General features: G+C 40.2%; 1 protein-coding gene across 1 annotated transcript in view; it reads left to right on the top strand.

The window, feature by feature from the left end:
• The first annotated feature begins 881 nt into the window (after positions 1-881).
• Positions 882-23,849, top strand: part of GALNTL6 (polypeptide N-acetylgalactosaminyltransferase like 6) — a 1,595,017-nt gene continuing 1,572,049 nt past the window's right edge. Inside the window, exon 1 of the mRNA XM_075849659.1 lies at positions 882-2,067. Coding sequence (XP_075705774.1) covers positions 1,933-2,067 — 135 coding nt within the window. The 5' untranslated portion in view covers positions 882-1,932. The remainder of the gene's footprint in view (positions 2,068-23,849) is intronic.

Genomic DNA, 23,849 nt, shown 5'->3' with positions numbered 1-23,849 from the left:
ATAAAATAAAACCACTTTTTTTTCGAAAAAAAAAAAGTGGTTTTATTTATTAAAATTGTCAAAAAAAGAACACAAAAATATATGGTATCGACGCGATTGTAACGACTCGAACACTAGAGTTAACACATTAAATAAACCACCGGGTGAACTGAGTACAAAAAAATACAAAAACAAACGTCAAAATTCCATAAAAAATAAAATAAAACGTAACCAATAAGTCCCATGTACCCCAAAATGGTACTATCTATCTATCTATCTATTTATCTATCTATCTATCTATCCATTTATCCATCTATCTATCTATCTATCTATCTATCTCCTATCTATCTATCTATCTCTCTCTCTCTCTATCTATCTCATATCTATCTATCTATCTATCTATCCATCCGTCCGTCCATCCATCCATCTATCTATCATCTCTCTCTCTCTCTCTCTCTCTATCATCTATCTATCTATCTATCTATCTATCTATCTATCTATCTATCTATCTATCTATCTATCTATCTATCTATCTATCTATCTATCTATCATCTCTCTCTCTCTCTCTCTCTCATCTCTCTCTCTCATCTATTCCCCTATATATTGGTATATATCCTCTACAGCTTGCATGGACACTTCCAGAGTTTGTATAGGAGCAGGGTAGCAGTCCTGTAAAGCAGCACGATAGCATAGGGTGACATAATATTGCATCCCTCAGGCTGCCCCTGCCCTCCCTTCCCCCTGTGTATTAGATAAGATGGTGCCATGATAATACCCTGTGGGTCGGGGGCACCCTCCTCGGTGTAGTGAGGAGCACAGGCTTTAGTTGCGGTGGTAAAAGCTTCTGTTCGTCTCCTACTCCCCCTCCTCCTCTCCTACATCAGCCTCAGTGACAGCAGCAGCAGCAGCAGCACTGAGACAACCGGCGTGGATCTGCTGATCACATATGGCACACACCGCGCTGCTGTCTCCAGTTGTGCGGACATCGCATCCAGCCTCTCTGATCACTTGAAAAGTTGGGGTTCTGTGAACATGTGAAGGTTGGGGGGCAGAGCTCCTGCAGGCTGTCCAGGCACACAGCTCAGCATCACTTGCTCCCTGCTCTCCTGGTCCAGAGGAAATGATCTGTGAGTTGCTGCTGGTTACAGGGACGATGCAGTGTGACAGCTCTAGATCCTCCTTGCACCACCTTCTCCTCCTCCTCATCATCATCATCATCACCCTCCTCCCCCCGCTTCTGGCTTGTTTATAGCACTGGGAGGGATTTTAACCACCGGTTTAGAGCTCATCCACGTGCTTCCACCAGTGGAGACTTGACTTCTTGTCAGGGAGAGAAGCTTCAGTAGGAGCCGCATATCTCAGGATGAAAGATCACACTCCGGATTGACTTGGAATATAAGAGATGGATTGGATCTATTCTGCTTGTTTTTGGGGAACATCAGGACCATCTGAAGGTTTGCTGGAGTAGTGATGGACGCAGGTGGTAACCAGCATGGCTGTGTGTATCAGGTAGACTTGGAGTAAGTCCTTAATACTAATGAATACCTGGAAAGTGAACCTGATCCTACGGAATAGGACTCTTCCAGGGGAATCATTGTGCCCCCCATCCTGCTATATTCACCTGCCCTGTCTCTGTCTAGTGCAAAGATTTCAGGAAAGAATATTGAAGTAACAATCAATTCTTCTCCTAAACTTTCTTCTCTACCAGACAATTCTACACTTGGTTCTTCAGTACATTGACTTCGTTGGATTGTCACTAGTGGTGTCAAATATTGGTGTTTTCATAACACTGAGGATTTGTTTATTGATCAATAAAAACTGACCAGATTGTTTAGAGTACCCAGTACTATTGTGAAACTTTGATCAGTGGAGCACGGTCTTTCTCTAGGTTCTTGGACATCTTTGTGGATTACAGTACTCCTTAGCAGTGGTTGACTACTATAATTTACTGCCATGAAGAGAAAGCAGAAGAGGTTTATCCAGATGGCTTTGCTATTTACAGCTGCTTTGATTTTCCTGCCCAATATTGGCCTTTGGTCTTTGTACAAGGAAAAGCAGCTCATGAAGTCCACTGATGGGGGAGATCAGGTAGGAAGCACTTTAGAGAAGTATTCATGGCTCTGCTGGATACAGATTCTCTATAGATTGTCTAAGGTCTCTCATTAGTCACTTGAAATGAGCCATTTAAAAGAATTGATTTTCTCTGCAGTTGATAGGGTTAACTGATAAGCTTGATATACAGTATGATTAAAACGTTAATCTTGTATTGTGATTGGAAGTGTAACGCTCAATGAATGGTATATGGGTCAAACAGAATTAAAGGGAAATCTGCAACAAGCTAACTAACCATGCTCTAGTGGAAGTTATGGACACTTGGTGATACATTTGTTGCAAATTGTATTATACACTGAGATGCCATGTGTATAAAGTCATTGCTATTCCCGTTGATTGGTAACATTATCTTCTTGGCCAATTATTGGATAAATAATGAGTACTTAGGACCTATCAATAGTTTGATGGTGTATCAGGTATGAGAATTCTATACCCAGACTGAATGATTCTAATGATGTTTGAATGAGAAGACTAGTGTCCTGTGCCACTGGCTGATTAAGAGGGTTGTGTTGTTTTGCTGGTGCTATGAGTATATTAATGTAATCATTTCTTAATAATAAATATTCAATTCCTTTGTTAATGCAGTGGCTATATTTTAGTGTATTGTGTGATTATATTTGATTTATTTGAATGGCATGCTATGTCTTTGAAGAAAAGTTTGCCGCTAGTTGGCATGAGATGTATCATGGTAGAGCAGCCAGTTTTATTATTTTATTTTGTGGAGCAGTTGATTCATATAATAATAATAATAATAATAATTGGGAATCCTGATTTGTTTTCCTTTTACCACTTTTGACAGCTCCTGGCTAATGTGCTTCATTCCTGTCTACATTCATTTTCCATTTTTAGATGTTATTTGTTCAACTTTCAAAACTGGAAAATGATATTATGGCATATATTAAATATGTGTAGGTTTTGGCCAAATCAAGGATTTAGACACAGACCTGCTAAATATTGATAAACATTTTTCATTGTGTTCCAAAGATGCAACCACAGAACTAAAGGTTTATAGCTTTATAATAACCCGCATGATCTGGTGCTTATAAATATACCCTTACCTTGTGGTGCACATATGTCTCTATGGACCAAGTTGATTGGATTGTAATTCCACTATAAGACGGTAAACAATCTGGATAACATTTGCAGAGATTTAGTTTATTTAGCCAGAAGTTGCCTGAATAGAATACTATAGCCAACTAGTCAAGTCTAACACTCAGCAAGGTCCTTTAAGGATACAAGGATGATGTGCAATAGTTCTCTCCAATGCAAGTGATTCCCACCAAATCCAATATGACAGGCTCTTGGTATTTTTCTAACCTTTACTTAAACATATAAAAATGGCTTAAATCCATTTATCATATATGGTGTTGACTATGGAGCATATATTTGTATTACATTTTATGTATATACTTTAAAAAATAAATAAATAAGTAAAACTTTATTTTGGTTTTGGCTTGTGTTAATGGTACATTAAAGAAGCACTCCGGGTTTTATTTTTTTCTATCATCAGATCCCCCCCCCCCAATATATTCTTAGCGAGTATTACATTATTTAGTTATTTCTTTCTATCTGAATTCTTCTCTTCAGTTGGGTCATGTGACCTCGCTATGACCTGATAAAATCTATAGCAGTTAATGTAGATAAGAGTCAGCCGCTTCACTTCTTGATTTAAGGACTGTACCAATATAGAGCAATGATCAGAAAGTTTGGGGATGAACGATTACTAATACGATGGCACTAAAGTTTATCTAGCAAAAGAATGAGGGCATTGACTGCAAGCGCCAAACACATAGTAGAGTCCAGTATATTCACAGTGAGGTAAACCATACTAATCAGTCATCTGTATAGATAAGATGACAGAGAGTTCAAATAAACAATGAGTTTTCAGGTGTGAACCATTTACAATGTGTATATGAGGAGGTTTAAAGGACACAATATCATGATGACAGACATCTAATAATGATGATATGCCAGCAGGTGCTACTGTAACGACTGAACAGCCCCTGCAGTTCCCATTCCAGATGCAGCAATAGCTTTACAGTTTTAGGCACAATACTCTATTGGCTATTTGATACCATTTTACAAATCTCATTGAGGCCAGGTTCACACAGTATACTGTAGTTTGGTGCAATTCTGTTTCCTTATTTTTCTGTTTTCTTCTTTTTTGTATGTACTCCCTGTATTAACTAGAAAAAAAGAGATGCATCACACTCTGCACTGTGTAAACCTGGCCTTAATGTACTTCTTATATTTGTGTTACTTCTTGTTCTAACACATAACATTTTCCATCATGTCTACTTAAATTTTACAATGAAATGCTACGGTAGGACATGGCATGAATCATTATTAGCTAATGTCTTTAGAGTTTTTAGTTAATTTATGTCTCTTACTTTTCTTTTTTACTTTTTATGACTCTTGTTATTCTTTAGAAATATGAATTAGATGCAGATAAGTCTAGGGGGTTGGCTTCTCTGTGAAAGAGTCTATGGGGTGGAGTTTGTAGACTTGTTCAGTGAGGGCTCTGACCAATCATTCTTGCTGTTGCTCAGCAGTGAGAGAGAGAGAGAGAGAGAGAGAGAGAGGCCTTCACATAGTGTTCATATATTCATTATGCTATTCTAGACTGTGATTTGTTCACAAACAGAAAACCAGCATTTTGATGCCAGGTGCTCTTTGACTAGACAAGGAGACGCTGTACAAGTGCAGGGATTACAGAGTTTTGTGTGGAATTTGTACCCCTGTATTATTCAGTGTTAAAAAGGATCTGGAATAACTTTGTTATTTGCCTTTCTCACCTTTTCTTTTAGAACTGATCTGTGAAGGCCAAAGACCGCAGATTTGTGGTTTTCTGAACCTGCACAGATTGCAGATGGAATCTGTTTATTATTGAGGGCATAATATGACCTTTATAAGAGTGTGGACACCTTTAGCTATATTTTCACATATCAGAGAGACATATCAGCAGACAGCATGTGTGAGGGTGATATAGGACCCCATCAATCCCATTATCGTCCCATTGATGGGAATGGGGGCAGTTCCAGCATTACTTAGACCTATGGAAACCTGAATCCCAGCTCATATACAGCTCCTATGTGTTCCATGGATCCTATCTTCAGACATGTTTCAATGCCAAAAGACAGATAAAAGTGCATTGAACCCTTATTTGTTATTATATAGAAATTATTTGTCTTTAGTTATTGCATGTTTTTCATAAAGAATAATACTGGTTTGAATCGAGCAGGTTGATCATGTCGAAGTACTGGCTACAAGCTGAATGCTTTAGAAAAGCAACCCGCAAATATGTCTCCAGAGACCAGTTACAGTTTAAGATTTACATCACTGCTTAAGGTTAATATATGTTGATCCTCAAGTCCCAGGCTCTTAGGAATCCAGAATATCTATTACTCTAAATCACATTTTTTTTATTTATTTTTTTATTGTGGTTAATATTTACCCTAGGTTTTCTCAAGAATCTAACTGTATATTAGAAACATGCGTGTGTACATTGGTCTGGGTTTCATTACAATTAAATTCTTCAGCGTTTCAATCCAAAACAAAAATTCATCTGTCACTACTCATTCAATATGATGCTACATCTCACCTCACGGATTGCGTGATCAGAAATTCCCTAATATACTTGTGCTACTAGTAGTGGTGAGAAGCCAGATACAGGCTATGTCTGACAATGACGATGACGATGGGCTATGACAATCTGCAAATAGAAATCATTACAGCTCCTGTACTCCGTCTATTCACAGAATACAGGCAAGGAAGCATTTATTGGGCAAATCCTGCTCTTCAATATAACAGACTGGGTTCCAATGATAAAGGGGGCAAGTCAGGTTATTGAAGTAAATCAGACAATGACCTGATATGAAAGGGTCAGCTCACCAAGGCTACACAACTAGCTTTACAGCTCCGACATCGATAATCATACAGCTTTCCCAGATCTTTGAATGGTAAATCTTGTTAGATGTGCAGTGATTCATCCCCACTTCCATGTGATTGAAATATTGGACAGATTTACTCCTCAGAAGTGTGAATCTTTCATAATGGTGCAAGGCTTTTGTATTGAGAGCTGTAATGGTGGTTATATTGGCAGTCACACAGCTTTCTTAGTAATAGATTAAACTAAAGTAGACTAGAATAAATGGCCACAGATAATTTTTTACAAACTGATACAGGAGAACTTTCCGATACATATATGTATGTATATATATATATATAGAGGGGGAAAAAAGCAGCACCGTTTTCCAAATACATGCGGTCAGGGTGCAGTATTCCCGTTTGGACATGTGACCAGTGTCCCCAGATTCCAAGTCAAATCCTCCAAAATACGAGACAGCACACCTTGTTAGTGAAAAAGTGGATTTATTCACCACCTGCGACGTTTCAGGCCTACTCAATGGGGCCTTTCTCAAGTCCACTTTGAGCAACTTCATGTTCTTTTTTTGTATAATTAAAAGTTATAAAGTTTTCCAATATACTAGTCCTTCTCAATGAATTAGAATATCATCAAAAAGTTAATTTATTTCAGTAATTCGATTCAAAAACGTGAAACTCATGTATTATATAGATTCATTACACACAGAGTGATCTATTTCCAGCATTTTTTTCTTTTAATGTTGATCATTATGGCTAACAGTTAATGAAAACCCAAAATTTAGTGTCTCAGAAAATTAGAATATTATATAAGCCCAATTTCAAAAATGATTTTTAATACCAAAATGTTGGCCTACTGAAAAGTATATACAGTATATGCACTCAATTCTTGGTCGTGGCTCCTTTTGCATGAATTACTGCATCAATGCGGCGTGGCATGGAGGCGATCAGCCTGTGGCACTGCTGAGGTGTTATGGAAGTCCAGGTTGCTTTGATAGCGGCCTTCAGCTCGTCTGCATTGTTGGTGTCTCATCTTCCTCTTGACAATACCCAATAGATTCTCTATGGGGTTTAGGTCAGGCGAGTTTGCTGGCCAATCAAGCACAGTGATACTGTTGTTATTAAACCAGGTATTGGTACTTTTGGCAGTGTGGGCAGGTGCCAAGTCCTGCTGGAAAATGAAATCAGCATCTCCATAAAGCTTTCAGCAGAGGGAAGCATGAAGTGCTCTAAAATTTCCTGCTAGACGGCTGCGCTGACTCTGGACTTGATATAACACAGTGGACCAACACTGCTGCTCAGTGTCCAAAGTCCTGTTTACAGAGGAAAGTAAATTTTGCATTTCATTTGGAAATCTCGGTCCCAGAGTGTGGAGGAAGAGTGGAGAGGCAGCAATCCAAGCTGCTTGCGGTCCAGTGTGAAGTTTCCACAGTCAGTGATGGTTTGGGGGCCATGTCATCTGCTGGTGTTGGTCCACTGTGTTATATCAAGTCCAGGGTCAACGCAGCCGTCTACCAGGAAATTCTCGAGCGCTTCATGCTTCCCTCTGCTGACAAGCTTTATGGAGATTTCTTTTTCCAGCAGGAATTGGCACCTGCTCACACTGCCAAAAGCACCAATACCTGGTTTAATAACAGTATCACTGTGCTTGATTGGCCAGCAAACTCACCTGACCTAAACCCCATAGAGAATCTATGGAGTATTGTCAAGAGGAAGATGAGAGACACCAGACCCAACAATGCAGACGAGCTGAAGGCCGCTATCAAAGCAACCTGGGCTTCCATAACACCTCAGCAGTGCCACAGGCTGATCGCCTCCATGCCACGCCGCATTGATGCAGTAATTCATGCAAAAGGAGCCCCGACCAAGTATTGAGGGCATATACTGGATATACTTTCAGTAGGCCAACACTTCGGTGTTAAAAATAATTTTTTAAATTAGGCTTATAAAATATTCTAATTTTCTGAGACACTAAATTTGGGGTTTACATTAACTATTTGCCATAATCATCAACATTAACAGAAGAAAATGCTGGAAATAGATCAATCGGTGTGTAATGAATCTATAGAATATATGAGCTTCACTTTTTGAATTAAATTACTGAAATAAATTAACTTTTTGATGATATTCTAATTCATTGAGAAGGACTAGTACTTTCTGTAATGATTCCTCACAGTTTTCAAGATTTCTGCTTGATGTTATATAGTAGGAACATTCATTGTTTACTTCTAGTGGATACAATTCTGTCCATGGTCATGTGATGGACACAGGGGCTGGGATCGTTAAAAAAACACTACTCTGCAACTGTAACGAGCCGTGCACCTATGTAATAATCACATGACCATGGACAGAATTTAATTCACAAAGTAAACAATAACAATAAATGTTCCTACCAAATAACAACAAGCAGAGATCTTGAAAACCGTGAAGAATTAATATAGAAAATATATAGGACAATTTTTATAGCTTTTAACTAAACAAAAAATAACATTAATTTGCTGAGGCTGGACTATCCCTTTAAGATTTTTGTGCTTAAATGTGACTGGATCATGATATTTTTTTCCTAGACTTTAAATCCATTGCGGCAGATGTTTTTTTTACAGTTTTGATCATTTATGCAATTTGTTTGACATTTTTGATGTTTTATGCTTAAATGTGCACAGAGCAGTGGAGCAATAGTCAATTCCCATCCTCCACCTAAGGGCATGTTCAGACATGGCGGAATTCTGCAGACACTGTCCGCATAAATGCCGCACATAATCTGCGTTGCAGATTCCGTTGCGCCTTTGCCTAAAATGTGACATAAATTGCTGCGGATTAGTAGTTGCGGATTCAGGTGAAGAGTACTTCCTGCTCTCTTTTAAAACATTCCATCTCAGTCTGGCTATAGACCTCGAAACACACAAGTCCAACCAGAATGAAGAAATATCCTGTTCGCGAAAACAATCCGCAACGCAACACACACAACATCTGCGGATTTCATTGCATAATTTTGCAACTCCATTGAAGTCAATGGAGAAATTCTGCCACAAGTACGCATCAAGTCCGCAACAGCCAGTGTATGCTGCGGACACCAAATTCCGCACAGCAGCCTATGGTCCGCAGCGGAGATGTCCGCAACGTCTGCACGAAGATAACTCAAAAGGTGTGGAAACCAATGGACAAACTTTCTGCTGCGGATTTCCACAGCAATTCTGCCACGTGTGAACGTGCCCTAAGATTACGTTGTCAGATGCAGACATATTCCTCCCAGGGTTATTATGGTTGGAAAAGGATGTGTCATGTAACTAAAAGAACACACATACAAATGAGAGTGTATACAATTCTGATCTGTTTCAAGACATATCATCATTGTGATCTCTGTAAAATAATGTAATGATGGGAACTGTGCTATAAACATCAAAAAAGCTGTGAAAATCTGAAAGTTCATACTTAAAAAGAAGATTTACCTTTGGAGCCATGGTTAGCAGAATGCAGAATATGCTTTATATTATTTCCAAATTATATATATATGTATATATATATATATATATATATATGCATGTATATAATATAGCTTGTTTGTGTGGCAATAAAATTTTATGTAACTTTAGTATCACTCCAGGTCCATCATAAGGTAAGGAAGTATGGATGCATACGTGAATAAAGGTAGCTGGTGTCATTTTTACTGATTTTACACTGTAATAGGAAAGAAAATATCATTATAGCAATATATTCATTCAATTAGTGTATGTATGGAAATACAGACCTATGAATTTATGAAAACTGCATGTTTTATGCATAACCTATAATGCAAATCTGACTTTAGAGAATTGCAAGGTCGTCTTGGAATCCACAGTAGATGGCGCTGTGTCCTACATTGTCACATCAGCTGCGGAGGACTAGGGCTGCATTATCACATTTCTGCTGCTATTCTAAGTTACAGTCAATATTTCTGCCTATCAGATGCACTATGATATTTGTTAATTATTTTATGATTATTTTTTTAATTTTTATTGAATACATACAATTTTAGAGCAATATATATCATGTTGTTAGTGAATCTATAGTTCTCATTGATCTTTTGGTTCTTAGCCACTTGTAAAGGATTACAATCTTCTCTCAATTCTCATTTTACTCAATGGATTTCGCCATCAAGTTTCATTTAGTGCCAGGGCCCAGAAAGTACTTGAAGGACTCTGTTTGCCATCTGTTCATTGTAAAACAGAAACATAATCCAGCAGTGATCATTTCCATGCATTTGTCTCAGCCCCAGAGATGCTATCATTACACGTCTAAAGTGTCGATCTGCTGCAGACCGGTGGAATAGTGTATAGATGCTATAAATATTCATACTTGCTGTGATCTTATAAATCTATGTGTTGATCCTCTTACTCTCTACGAGTACATTCTCTTGTCATGGTAAATCTCCTCTGTCTATGGAGTCACTTCAAGCCTCTGTAAATCGTGCTACAAGGGTAATGATATATGGCCCTTCCGAATGATCTCCTTTTTTCTGAACAAAACTGGATTCTAGGACTTATTCCTTGATTCACTGTTTTACTTTGACCGATTTTTAAGTTTACATAATACCATTTATAAAAATTGTCCGCTCAGTTTTCATACTAAGTCCCCAAACTTGGTTACCAAAATCTCATCAGTCATCTGCCCCGTTAAGGGACGTGTTCCTTATACACTTGTAAATGGTCATATTTTGGTAGTAGTGCAATGAGTTACGGGGGATCAATAATAAAAATCAAAAATTTCCCCTCCTGTCATTGGATCTTCTGAGCAAATAATTTTTATTAAGCTTTTGATATTGTACAAAATACAGACAACAGTAAAAAAAACAACAACACAAACCCCCCCTTTAGTATAGCATCAATACATTTAGATCAGTATCCACATCAAGGTATAATATTCATCATGATCACAAGTAACATCCGGTCTGAGGAGAAATACATGAAAATGAAACTAGGAGAGTCATACACCACCGTTTGTCTACGTATAGCAATGAACGTCCTAGGATCTGATCTCTAGCGTTAAAGGAGCGAGACCAGGTGAGTCTAACCATGCCCCCATCTCAGCAAATCTATGGCACACAAATACACCATTTTTTTTAGACAAAGATATAAATTTACTCTAGCAATGAATTCCGCCATGTCTTGTGATTTCCAATGAAATGCAATCAATTTTCTAAGTGAGATATAGCAACCAGATAATGGCTAGGCGATGACTCTCCTGTAAAGGTATCTGTGACACCACCCCAAGCATACAAAGTGAAAGAGCTCTATTAAGCTTAATTGTGAAAACCTCATCTATGAGATCCAATAAATATACCCAATAGCTCTGCAATTGCGGACAATTCCACATAAGATGAATCAATCCTGCCCCTGGTGATTGACATCTTGTACATAGATCAGATCGATATCCTATTCGAACCAGCAGAGCTGTGTTCTGTACGCCATAAGTAGTAAGTATACCTGTGATAATCTGCGAGCTTCACTTAACGCTGCTTTAGGGCCTTTTTGAAGAGCCTCATTCAAGTGATCTTCCGAGATCGTCCCAACATGGACCTCTAGGTCCATGTCTCCAATTTTCCTAACTTTTGCAATACTGGACACAGCATATTAGGCCATATTGGCGTTTGCTCCAAATAACCCATAACCCCAAATACTCGTCGAACTGTCCACCATATATTATGAATAGCAGAGAGAGTTGGGTATTCAGTAGCAATACTATGAAGTATACTATGAAGTATACTGCTTCCAAGGGTGATAATAAATACTTGTCTTTCACTAGCAATTGAACAATTTCACCCGCAGTAGACTGTACCTCATTTATTCCCCATCCACGCAAATGCTGTAACTGAACAGCCAAAAAATAAAGCCACGGGTTCGGTAGGGTCAGACCTTCATCCTTCTTAGCCGTCGGCAGAGTGTCAAGTTTTATCCTTGGGGTCCCATATATCTAAATACAATCCCTGAAAATAGCATTCACTTTGTGAAAAAACAAAAACAAATAGGAAGCCATATAGGTGCATTATGAAGCAAATAGAGCATTTGGGGCATAAGAATAATTTTAACCAGATTTACCCGGTCAATAACTGTAAGGGGAAATGTACACCAGCCCCTCACTGATTGCTGATATTTAAGCAACAGGGGTTGGAGGTTCAGGGTCTCAAAATTCACAATTTTAGCTAAAACTTGCACACCCAGATAGTTGAAGGAACTTACTATCTACAATCGGAGATCAGCCAAGAAGGACGGATCCGGCAGCCTACACAAGGGTAGAACTATAGACTTAGTCAAGTTAATGGTGTGATCAGATAATTTGCCAAACTTTCCAATGATAGACATAGCAAATCTTAGTGTCTGCGGCCAGTCATCTAAAAGCAGTAAAAAATCTTCTACGTTCAGAGGAACTTTCTCTCAAAGATCCCCATATTTAAAACCCCCCACATGCACAGATTCTCAAAGTGCCTCTGCCAGGGGCTCAGCAGCCTTGATCGGTATCCCTGTACAGCGTGAATATTTCTGATAACAGACCATTAGCTTGTAGTTTGGCTCTCAGGGATGGATATAAAAGCTTTACCTAGGAAATATACATTCTCGCCAAAGCCCATTCTTTTCAAAGTGGCTCCTCCACTTCACACTATCAAAGGCTTTTGCCGCATCCAAGGATGCGACCGCAGCCATCTTCCGAACATCCTAACAAGCCTGGATATTAAAGTGCAGTCTTCTAATATTCCTGTCACTGGATCCTAACAAGATGCTCTTTATTTTTGTGGTGTCTGTGAAGAGTCTTCTACAGCCCTGCAATAGTTTCCTACAAAAATAAGCTTGTAGGTATCTGTGTTCCGAAGGGGCGTTTTTTACGCGGATGTTTAAAAAAACGGCCGCGTTAAAAAACGCCTGCGAAAAAAAAGTGCATGTCACTTCTACAGATGATTTTGGAGCCGTTTTTCATTGACTCAAACAGCTTAAAAAACGGCCGTAAAAAACGTTGCAAAAAACGTGAGTTTGAATAAAACACGGCTGAAAATCAGGAGCTGTTTTCCCTTGAAAACAGCTCCATATTTTCACAGTTTTTGTAAGCGTGTGAACATACCCTTACTGTTCCACTATCAGGAATTCAAGGCATCAGATGATTACCTTTATTAATCTATAGAAAGTTACAGTTTTACAGGTCTAAATCGTCACCATGTTTGCTTACTATATGCCATATTGGATTCATAAAGGTCATTAACTGATATTCCGATGCCTTGAATTCCTTGTCACAGTCATTGTCCTTAATGTATTACCCTGATCACAATTCATTCTAGATATAGTGTAGTCTAAGTGCATTAACACAAAATATGAAGAATATCTGTATGAATGCGCTGTAAAATCACACAGTGTATGTGTATATATATATATATATATATATATATATATATAAATACATTTATTATTATATTCTATTATATGATAGAGCACAGTCAGTGATTCATCATTTCATGCGTATTCTCTTAAGTCCCCGAGATTACAAATCCATTGTGACAACTATCCTTGGCAGAACTCGGCTCACATCAATAATGGTTTTAACATTTGATTTACAATAGACATATTTGTCTTAATGTTCTCCATCTCGACTGGTGTCTCATGCTGTCTCATATTTGACTGAGTAATTACTGAAATCAGAGAAAATATCAGAGGATGGTCTGGTGAATGTAACAGATTAAGTATTTGCTGTGTACAGAACCATGACTAGCTTCAGAGTCAATCGTATTATGGACAAATACATGTTCTAACAAAAGGCCAGTCACACTTATAGCAGAGATTTAGGAATCAAAAGACTCACAAATGTGTCAGTTTCTCACGTCTTCTCCACCCTGTGGGAAAAATGGATAGAGCTTCACTGATGATGTGAAGAAGTTATCATCTGATCCAAGGCATATTATTTAATAAAGGTTAAATTTGAGCTGTTACGTACAAATATGCCGGTTCCAGACAGCCACAATACAGGCACATTTTACAGTCTATAGTACGGTTGTAATAGCTGGAAATCCCGCAGTTGTACTGAACTGGACTTGCTTACCAGAGGGTCCTATAAGTTCGATTCAGTTGAACTATGGGAGGTCTGGTTCTTGCTGCCGTATTATGGATGCTAAAATGCAGCCATATTATGACTGTCAAAGAGGCCTCAGGGCTCATGCACTCTCCCTAGAAGAATACATTCATACGTACAAAATCCACTGGGGCATGTCATGGTTTGTTTTTTTCAGTCGGATTCCGTACCAATCCTACAGCAAAAAAAATATGACATGCTTTAATCCTCCATATGCCTAAATATGAAATCAGAAGATTTTGGAGGTACAGAAAGGGCCTTTACACTTTAGCTGAAATTCGACCATTTACATGAGCCCTTAGGGAGATAAATGTAACAATACCATAGAGAAATTAAATGTGTGCGACTTCATGGCGTAAAGTACATGAAACTGTCCATAAAAGTGAAAAAATATCCCATATGGATAAACAACAAAACAATAGCCTTTAGACCATTGAAATGTGTAAAAGACAAAAGAGTACAAAAGGTTCAAGGTTAGAAAAACAAGTCGCCACAGCGAGACATGCTAAATGAATATGATGTGTACTCAAGACAAGGACTTCTCCGAGTAACTGACCTTTCTTTTACCTCTCAAAACTACAAAAGCCATTCAGCCAGTACTACATTTGCATAATCATGAAGATGATATAGATTACAGACGTGTTGGTATTTCCATTTAGCTATTACACTTTTATTTTTTTTATATTGGAATGAGAAAGCATACTTTTATTTTCCACCATTTTTTTTTACATTGAGAATTATAAAAAGTTGTGAGGTATAATTGATTTATACGCAAATTGTAGTCATATATATATATTTTACAAAAAAGTAACCATACACCCTGCTGTTCCGAGACGCTCTCTCTACACCTCTAATATATAGTATGGAAAGCAGAGCATAAGCCTACAAATTATACTTTAATAGATTGCTTTCCTGAGCTGCAAACATGTCCTTGTTCTGTAATTATAACCTTCAGTGCTTATGCTCCACGGTGACCTGTTCTTTCTGCAGAGTTTACTTCCATGAGGTAAGAGACATCGTAGTTTCACGTATTCATTTCAACTTCATATGCTCATATATTGTGAATGAAATATGTTATAATGGAGCTAAAACTTTACAATTAAAATGGCCAGTATACAAGTTGAAGTTATTAAAATCATCAGCAATATCCCAAAAACTTGACTTCCCCAATGGTATAAAGCCAGATGCTGTAGGCAAATTTGGACCGCTCCACTAAATTCTATTGGCGTTATTTAGACAGCCGAGTCACGATCTAATGACAGTGAGTATAACATGTGTTGCCCCCCTCCAACTCTTTTCTAAGACCACAAGAGAATGGTGGGCACCACTAAAAATAGCATGAATGTTGAGGTACTATACCAGCGTCAAATAGACTAAAATTACATACAAGCGACTACACAAATAAAAGCATACACACCAATACTTTATTCAAGTACAAATAATGCACCAACAAACAGTTTTTTTTTAAAAGTATGCAATGTTAAATACCTTTGTGTCAAAAAAGACAAAAGTATAGAAGGTATGATACCTTTATTGGCTAACCATAAAAATTATATATGCGGCTTTCAGAGCACAGAGGCTCCTTCTTCAGGCAGGTTAACAAATGAATGACTTCGAAAAAAACACAACATTTAGATGTTACACAAAGACAATTAGTACATGAGGTGATACATCATTAAGATAAGCCGGGGCAATAAAACTGAGGTTATAGGGGTGATGATTTAGGAGTTAAGGCATCTGGAGTCAGTCTGATGGGGGATGTGACGTGTGTCCATGTAGTGGCTCATAAATCCTGGTGTTAGATTGAGGCCTTGTGTCAATGACTGGAATTTTATCATCAGCTTGAATTCCCAAATTTTTCTTTCTCTGTTGTTTTTAAAATGACCCTTTAGTATTAGGACTTTTAAATCTGCCAAACTGTGATCAGGTCCAGAGAAGTGTTTTCCCACGGGTGTATCCACCTCCTGTTTTATTGTATGTCTGTGAAGATTCATCCTGGTTTGTAGTTTTTGTATTGTTTCACCAATGTAGATTCTTTTATTGATGCACCTTGTACACAGGATCATGTACACTACATTGGAGGATGTACAGGAGAACGTGTCAGTGATTTTATAGTCCTGCTGCGTGTTTGGTATCTGGATGGTGTTTGATGATAAGATGTTGGTACAGGTCTTGCATTTTCTACTGTTGCAAGGAAAAGTGCCAGTCTCTGATGGTGGTGAGAGGGCACTTCTGACCAGGAGATTCCTGAGGTTTGGTGGCTGTTTGTATGCAAGGAGAGATAAATCCGGGAATAGTTCCTTTAGTTTATTGTCTTTGTTGAATACAGGTTGAGATCAGCAGCAATTTTCCTCAAGATGTTCATTTGTGGGTTGTATATGACCACTAGGGGCACCCTGCTGTTGTCTTCCTTCTTTTTGTACTCCAGAAGATTGCTCCTTGGAGTTCTTGTTGCTCTGTAGATCTGATCATCTATAATACGTGGATGGTATCCGTGTTGTAAGAATGTATTCCTCAGTGATAGCAGGTGTTGTTTTCTGTCTTCACTGTCTGAACAGATCCGTATGTAGCATGTGGCACTATATACACCTTCTGTATATAGTGCCACATACACACCCTTTAGATAGTGACACACACACCTCCTGTATATAGTGCCACACACACCCTATAGATAGTGACACAGACACACCTCCTGCATATAGTGCCACAAAGCCCCCTGTAGATAGTGGCACAACTCCCCCTGTAGATAGTGCCACACACACACACCCATAGATTGTACCACACACACACACACACACACACACACACACACACACACACACACACACACACACACCCTGCATATAGTGCCACAGAGCCCCCTGTAGATAGTGCCACACACTACCCCCTTTATAGATTGTGCCACATAGCCCCTTGTAGATAATGCCCGTGTGCCCTGCAAACAAATAAAAAAATGTATTATCACCTAGCCCCATTTCCGCAAAGAACAGAGCAAAGAACATAGCTCCACAGTCTCAGTCCTGCAGCCTATGAGGCGCTGAGACTAGATCCTTGCATAGGGCGGCATGGTCCAGTGATGTCATCACGCCGGAATGTGTTGCCTAATGTCTAGTGAATGGTAGAGCAGGGAACAGATAGTTTCCTGCTCCTCCATAGTATTCAATTGTAACTGTGTCCTGAGGACGCATATAAAATTGAATATGGAAGTCACCTGGGGCACAAGGCCAATGTACGGTGCTTGACACCACAAGTATCTTAGGGCCCTCTGGGGTCTTGCACGGACCTATATTAGTCTATGCGGCCGTGCAGACAGTCCGTGATTTTTATGCAGTGTGAGTCCGCTGCGTAAAACTCACGACATGTCCATTCTTTGTGCGTATTTCGTGCATCACTAACCCATTGAAGTCAATGGGTGCGTGAAAATCACGTGCACCACACGGAAGCACTTCCGTGGGACGCGCACCACGCGGAAGCACTTCCGTGGGACGTGCGTGTTTCGCGAAACAGCAGTGAAAAGTATGAATGAAAACAGAAAAGCATCACGTGCTTTTCTGTTTACAAACATACAAACAGAGTGTCATAATGATGGCGGCTGCGCGAAAAGCACGCAGCCGTGCACCATATGATCATGACACACGGTGTTGTTAAGTGCTTTTTGCGCATGCAAAACGCAGTCTTTTTTGCGTGCGCAAAACGCACAAGCTTGTGTGAATCCGGCCTTAGTGATATAAAAATAGGTAATGTAAATATATGCATAATGTTAACTTGTAGTTTCTAATATAATTGTTCTACAAAAAAATTGTTTTCTGAGATCTATTAAAATAAAATATAGGGTATAGAGTTCTTCATACAATAGTTTATGATTATAAGAATGAAGAAAAATAAGATTTTGCTGAAAATTACTTAATGAAGTTCACTGTAGTTACAAAGCATACATTTGCTTTAGAAATAAAATAGTGTCAAAATAGTGTCAGCTAATTTCCTAACAATAACAGTATGCACATTTGTTTTACAAAATTTCTGCAATGAGATCCACGTCCATGCCTAAGTGATTAAAAAATAACCACACTATTACTTTCCCAGCCTGAAAACCATAAGCTGGATAAGTGCTCATGTGCCAGTACCCTAGCTAAGATGTTTGCGTTCAATTAGCCATATAGCACTAAGAGGTACGTTATTGTAGAAAAGTGCCAAAGTGAACAAAGTCAAATAACTGTAAGTGTAAGATACTTCTATCCACTTCTTTTATGAAATCACTGGCTCTCTTGTGGATGAATAATAATATTTCACTTTTATTAGATCTGCACTAAAAAACAATTTCCCCTATAACTTAGCGTCCAATTCCACTCAAAAATTATATATGCGGAAATTGGGCTGGAGTAGACAGATCACTGTCACTTGTGATCAGTGCCAGCCCTAATAGGGGATAGATGTGCCACTGTTTGTATAACACAGCTTGCAGCAACATTCGGGGAGGGGGAAGAAATTATTGCCTCTCACTTTTAGGTATCCCTGCCTGACCCTTATGAACAAACAGTCAGCTGCATTCAGCTCCCTCTATTACAAATACCCCCTGCCGGGTGCTCTTATGTTTCAACGCATTTAGTCTGTGGTGTAACCCACAGATAATTCAGGAGACTTTTGCACACGCGCACACACACCACACACCTTCTAGTTGATGTGAATGACAAACGCCAATCTTGGAGATTGCATGGAGATTGGTTGGTGTCACCCTCCAGCTGCAGTCAATGTTTCTAAGCAGCAGCCCAAGCATATTTGAAATTGCTGGTTAACTCATACATAGTGCAGCTCTAGTTGGACACAGAGCTGTTGCCAGTATATTTAGTTCTCCATTGGACTATTAGGGCATGCCCCCACGTGGCGGATTTCCTCCGCAACTGTCCGCATCAATGGCGCACAGAATCTGTGTTGCAGATTCTGTGGTGGATCTGCCCAAAATGTGCAGTAAATTGATGCGGACTAGCTGCTGCGGACTGCGGTAAAAGTGCTTCCCTTCTCTCTATCAGTGCAGGATAGAGAGAAGGGACAGCACTTTCCCTAGTGAAAATAAACGAATTTCATACTTACCGGCCGTTGTCTTGGTGACGCGTCCCTCTTTCGGCATCCAGCCCGACCTCCCTGGATGACGCGGCAGTCCATGTGACCGCTGCAGCTTGTGATTGGCTGCAGCCGTCACTTAGACTGAAACGTCATCCTGGGAAGCCGGACTGGAGACAGAAGCAGGGAGTTCTCGGTAAGTATGAACTTCTATTTTTTTACAGGTTGCTGTATATTGGGATCGGTAGTCACTGTCCAGGGTGCAGAAACAGTTACTGCCGATCGCTTAACTCTTTCAGCACCCTGGACAGTGACTATTTACTGACGTCTCCTAGCAACGCTCCCGTAATTCCGGGAGCCCCATTGACTTCCTCAGTCTGGCTGTAGACCTAGAAATACATAGGTCCAGCCAGAATGAAGAAATGTCATGTTAAAAAAGCAAGACGCATCCGCAGCACACATAACATGTGCATGACAGCTGCGGACTTCATTGCGGAATTTAGAATCTCCATTGAAGTCAATGGAGAAATTCCGCCATGAGTCCGCAACCAGTCCGCCACTGCTCCGCAACAGACAGAGCATGCTGCGGACACCAAATTCCGCTCCGCAGCCTATGCTCCACAGCGGAATTTTACTCAACGTCTAAACGAACACTTCTAAATTAAAGTGGAAGTCAATGGAGAAACGGCTCCGCTGCGGATTAACGCTGCGGAGTGTCCGCAGCGGAATTCAAGTGAAATTCCGCCACGTGTGAACCCAGCCTTAGGCTGGATTCACACGAGCATGTTCGGTCATACTGTAATCATGTTTTCAGTACGGGACAGTAGTTCCACGGAGAGGCAGGGACTCCTAGCGTCGTACATAACTATGATGCTAGGAGCCCGGCTCCCTGCAGTGTGTTCGGATCGGGACTTGCGGCCGAAATACGTTCCGTCCTTTACGGACCGAACATGCTCGTGTGAATCCAGCCTTATTAGGGCGGGTTCACACATAGCGGAATTTCACTTAAATTCCGCTGCGGACACTCCGCAGCGTTAATCCGCAGCGGAGCCGTTTCTCCATTGACTTTCACTTTAATTTAGCAGTGTTCGTTTACACGATGCGTACAATTCCGCTGCGGAGCATAGGCTGCGGAGCGGAATTTGGTGTCCGCAGCATGCTCTGTCTGTTGCGGAGCAGTGGCGGACTGGTTGCGGACTCATGGCGGAATTTCTCCATTGACTTCAATGGAGAGTCAAAATTCCGCAATGAAGTCCGCAGATCTTATGTGTGCTGCGGAGCGTATTGTTTTTACTACCATGACATTTCTTCATTCTGGCTGGACCTATGTATTTCTAGGTCTACAGCCAGACTGAGGAAGTCAATGGGGCTCCCGTAATGACGGGAGCGTTGCTAGGAGACGTCTGTAAATAGTCACTGTCCAGGGTGCTGAAAGAGTTACGCGATCGGCAGTAACTGTTTCTGCACCCGGGACAGTGACTACCGATCTCAATATACATGTATCTGTAAAAAAAAATATAAGTTCATACTTACCGAGAACTCCCTGCGTCTGTCTCCAGTCCGGCCTCCCAGGATGACGTTTCAGTGTAAGTGACGGCTGCAGCCAATCACAGGCCAAGCACAGGCTGCAGCGGTCACATGGACTGGAGCGTCATCCAGGGAGGTCGGGCCGGATGCCGAAAGAGGGACGCGTCACCAAGACAACGGGCGGTAAGTATGAATTTCTTTGACTTTCACTAGGGAAAGTGCTGTCCCTTCTCTCTATCCTGCACTGAATAGGGAGAAGAGAAGCACTTTTCCTGCAGTCCGCAGCGGCCAGTCCGCATCAATTTTCTGCACATTTTGTGCAGATCCGCTGCAGAATCTGCAACGCAGATTCTGTGCGGCATTGATGCGGACAGTTGCGGAGGAATTCCGCCATGTGTGGTCATGCCCTTATTGTTATGGGGACTACATAATAGTTTATGACATACAGGCCAGGAAAAGTTCTGTAAAACCTGTGGCTACTAATTTTGCAGCTCACGTTTTGTAAATATTATTTAAAAAGTAGGTTGAATTTATTTCAATTGAATTTTAATTTTATTTTTTTCCTTTATTTTTCTATCTTTAGTTCAAGCATTTCCTTTATTACCTTCTCCTTAAGGCCCAGTTCACACAGAGTTTTTTGTCACTGATTTTGACGCGGAATCTGCATCAGAATCAACGCCAAAGAATGTCCGAAACCGCCTCCCATTGATTTCAATGGGAGGCGGAGGTTTTTTTGTTGTTGTCCTGAGTGGCTTTTAGTCGCTTGCAAGATAAAAAAGACTACATGTTCTTTCTTGCCGCGGTTCCGCCTCTGACCTGACATTAAAATCAGTGGGAGGCAGAAAAAACATTTTTCGCAGCGTTTTTTTGCCCGTGGCGCTCAATGACTGCGGGCAAAAAACACAGCGAAAAACCGCGCCAAGTAAGTGCAGGCAGGTCAAAGTCTGCCTCAAAATTCCTGATGGAATTTTGAGTCAGATTTTTTCTGCCTGCAAAATACTCCGTGTGAACAGGGCCTTAGAACGAACTCTGCTATATTTGACCCCCCTTTTGGTAAATCTCATCTGTGTCAATATGGCATCAAGTTTAAGGAAGATAAATTCTGCAAAAGAAGCTCTACTGTGGCATCATCTTTAGGATTATTGGCTTTTGCTGTTTATAGACTTTATTCGATGTTAAATCTAGATTATTAGGTCTCTAACTTAGTACGTCTCATTCAAATTGTTACAAGCTTTGCTGGATACGAGCTTACAGTAAAAATAAAAGAGTGGACCAGAGAAAAGCAGAGTCTTTGCCTTTTCTGTGGAGATACTGAAATAATGACTTGCCAGGAGATATTTTCTATTAGAAATATTACTCTGTCTTTTAAATATAACTAGCATTCTTCAATTTTTGCTCGAACTGGCCAGTAAAGTGGACTACAGGGATACAAATAATGTGGTTGGTCCATACTCATAATCTATGAGTGTAGGCCTCATCTGTAGTGGTAAATTAATAGTTTTTAGCTAATAGAAATTTGTTCATTCAGAAAATGAATCCGACTTGAAACATTCTGAAAGGAGAAAGTACATACAAAGATCACTTCAATCATGTTTAATATTGTGGTCAACTGTGCATCCATAACCATTGATGTATAGCTTACCTAGAAAGAAACCTGTGATAAAACACCTCAAGGCCTCCACTCCATAACCCACAGTTTCCCCTCCACTGATAGAAGATAACAAGCTTGAAACAGCTGTAAGTTGAAATGTATGGCTCTGTACTTAGAGGTCTTGTCCAGGCGATTCCCCAGTAGATCTAAATGCATAGTAGAGTTGGTAACAAGACTAATTCAGAGATATCACATCAATTAATGAGACAACATGATCAAGTAGGGAGGCCAAATGATCAAGTAATGAAGCTACATGATCAAGTAGGGAGGCCACATGATCTAATAATGAAGATACATGATCAAGTAGGTTGAACACATGATTAAGTAATGAAGCTACATGATCGAGTAGGGAGGCCACATGATATAATAATGAGGATACATGATCAAGTAGGTTGAACACATGATTAAGTAATGAGGCTACATGATCAAGTAAGGAGGCCACATGACTAAGTAATGAAGCTACATGATCAAGTAGGTTGGTCACATGATCTAATAATGAGGATACATGATCAAGTAGGTTGAACACATGATCAAGTAAGGAGACCACATGACTAAGTAATGAAGCTACATGATCAAGAAGGGAGGCCACATGATATAATAATGAGGATAATTGATCAAGTAGGTTGACCACATGATATAATAATGTGGCTACATGATCAAGTAAGGAGGCCACATGACTAAGTAATGAAGCTACATGATCAAGTAGGTTGGTCACATGATCTAATAATGAGGATACATGATCAAGTAGGTTGAACACATGATCAAGTAAGGAGACCACATGACTAAGTAATGAAGCTACATGATCAAGAAGGGAGGCCACATGATATAATAATGAGGATTAGAGATGAGCGAACCGGGACAACCGAACCCGGTTTCGGTCCGAACTTCCGGTAAAGTTCGGTTCGCAGCGAATCCGAACTTCACCGGGTTCGGCCGAACCCGTTTTGACCGAACCCGGTCAAAAACATTATACAAATCGGCAGCCACTTATCTCTATCAATCACTGATAGAGAAAAGAGGCTGCTGATTAAAAATAAAATAAAAAGCATTTCATACGTACCCGGTCGTTGTCTTATTGACGAGTCCCTCTTCTTCCTCCAGTCCGACCTTTTCTGACGCGGCAGCCTGTGATTGGCTGCAGAGGCCTCTGCAGCCTGTGATTGGCTGCAGAGGCCGCGGCAGCCTGTGATTGGCTGCAGCGCTCACATGGGCTGCATCGTCATCAAGGAATGTCGGGCCGGATGTCGAGAGGGACGCGTCACCAAGGCAACGGCCAGGAGACCGGACTGGAGGAAGCAGAAAGCTCTCGGTAAGTATGAACGTCTTTTTTTTTACAGGTACTGTGATCGGTAGTCACTGTCCAGGGTACTGAAACAGTTACTGCCGATCAGTTAACTCTTTCAACACCCTGGACAGTGACTATTTAGGGTATGTGCACACACACTAATTACGTCCGTAAATGACGGACGTATTTCGGCCGCAAGTACCGGACCGAACACAGTGCAGGGAGCCGGGTTCCTAGCATCATAGTTATGTACGATGCTAGGAGTCC

The sequence above is a fragment of the Rhinoderma darwinii genome, chromosome 1 (genome assembly GCF_050947455.1).
Source record: "Rhinoderma darwinii isolate aRhiDar2 chromosome 1, aRhiDar2.hap1, whole genome shotgun sequence".
Taxonomy (NCBI): Eukaryota; Metazoa; Chordata; class Amphibia; order Anura; family Rhinodermatidae; genus Rhinoderma; species Rhinoderma darwinii.
Note: the sequence above shows the minus strand (reverse complement) of the source record. Positions and strands in the feature narration are given on the sequence as shown.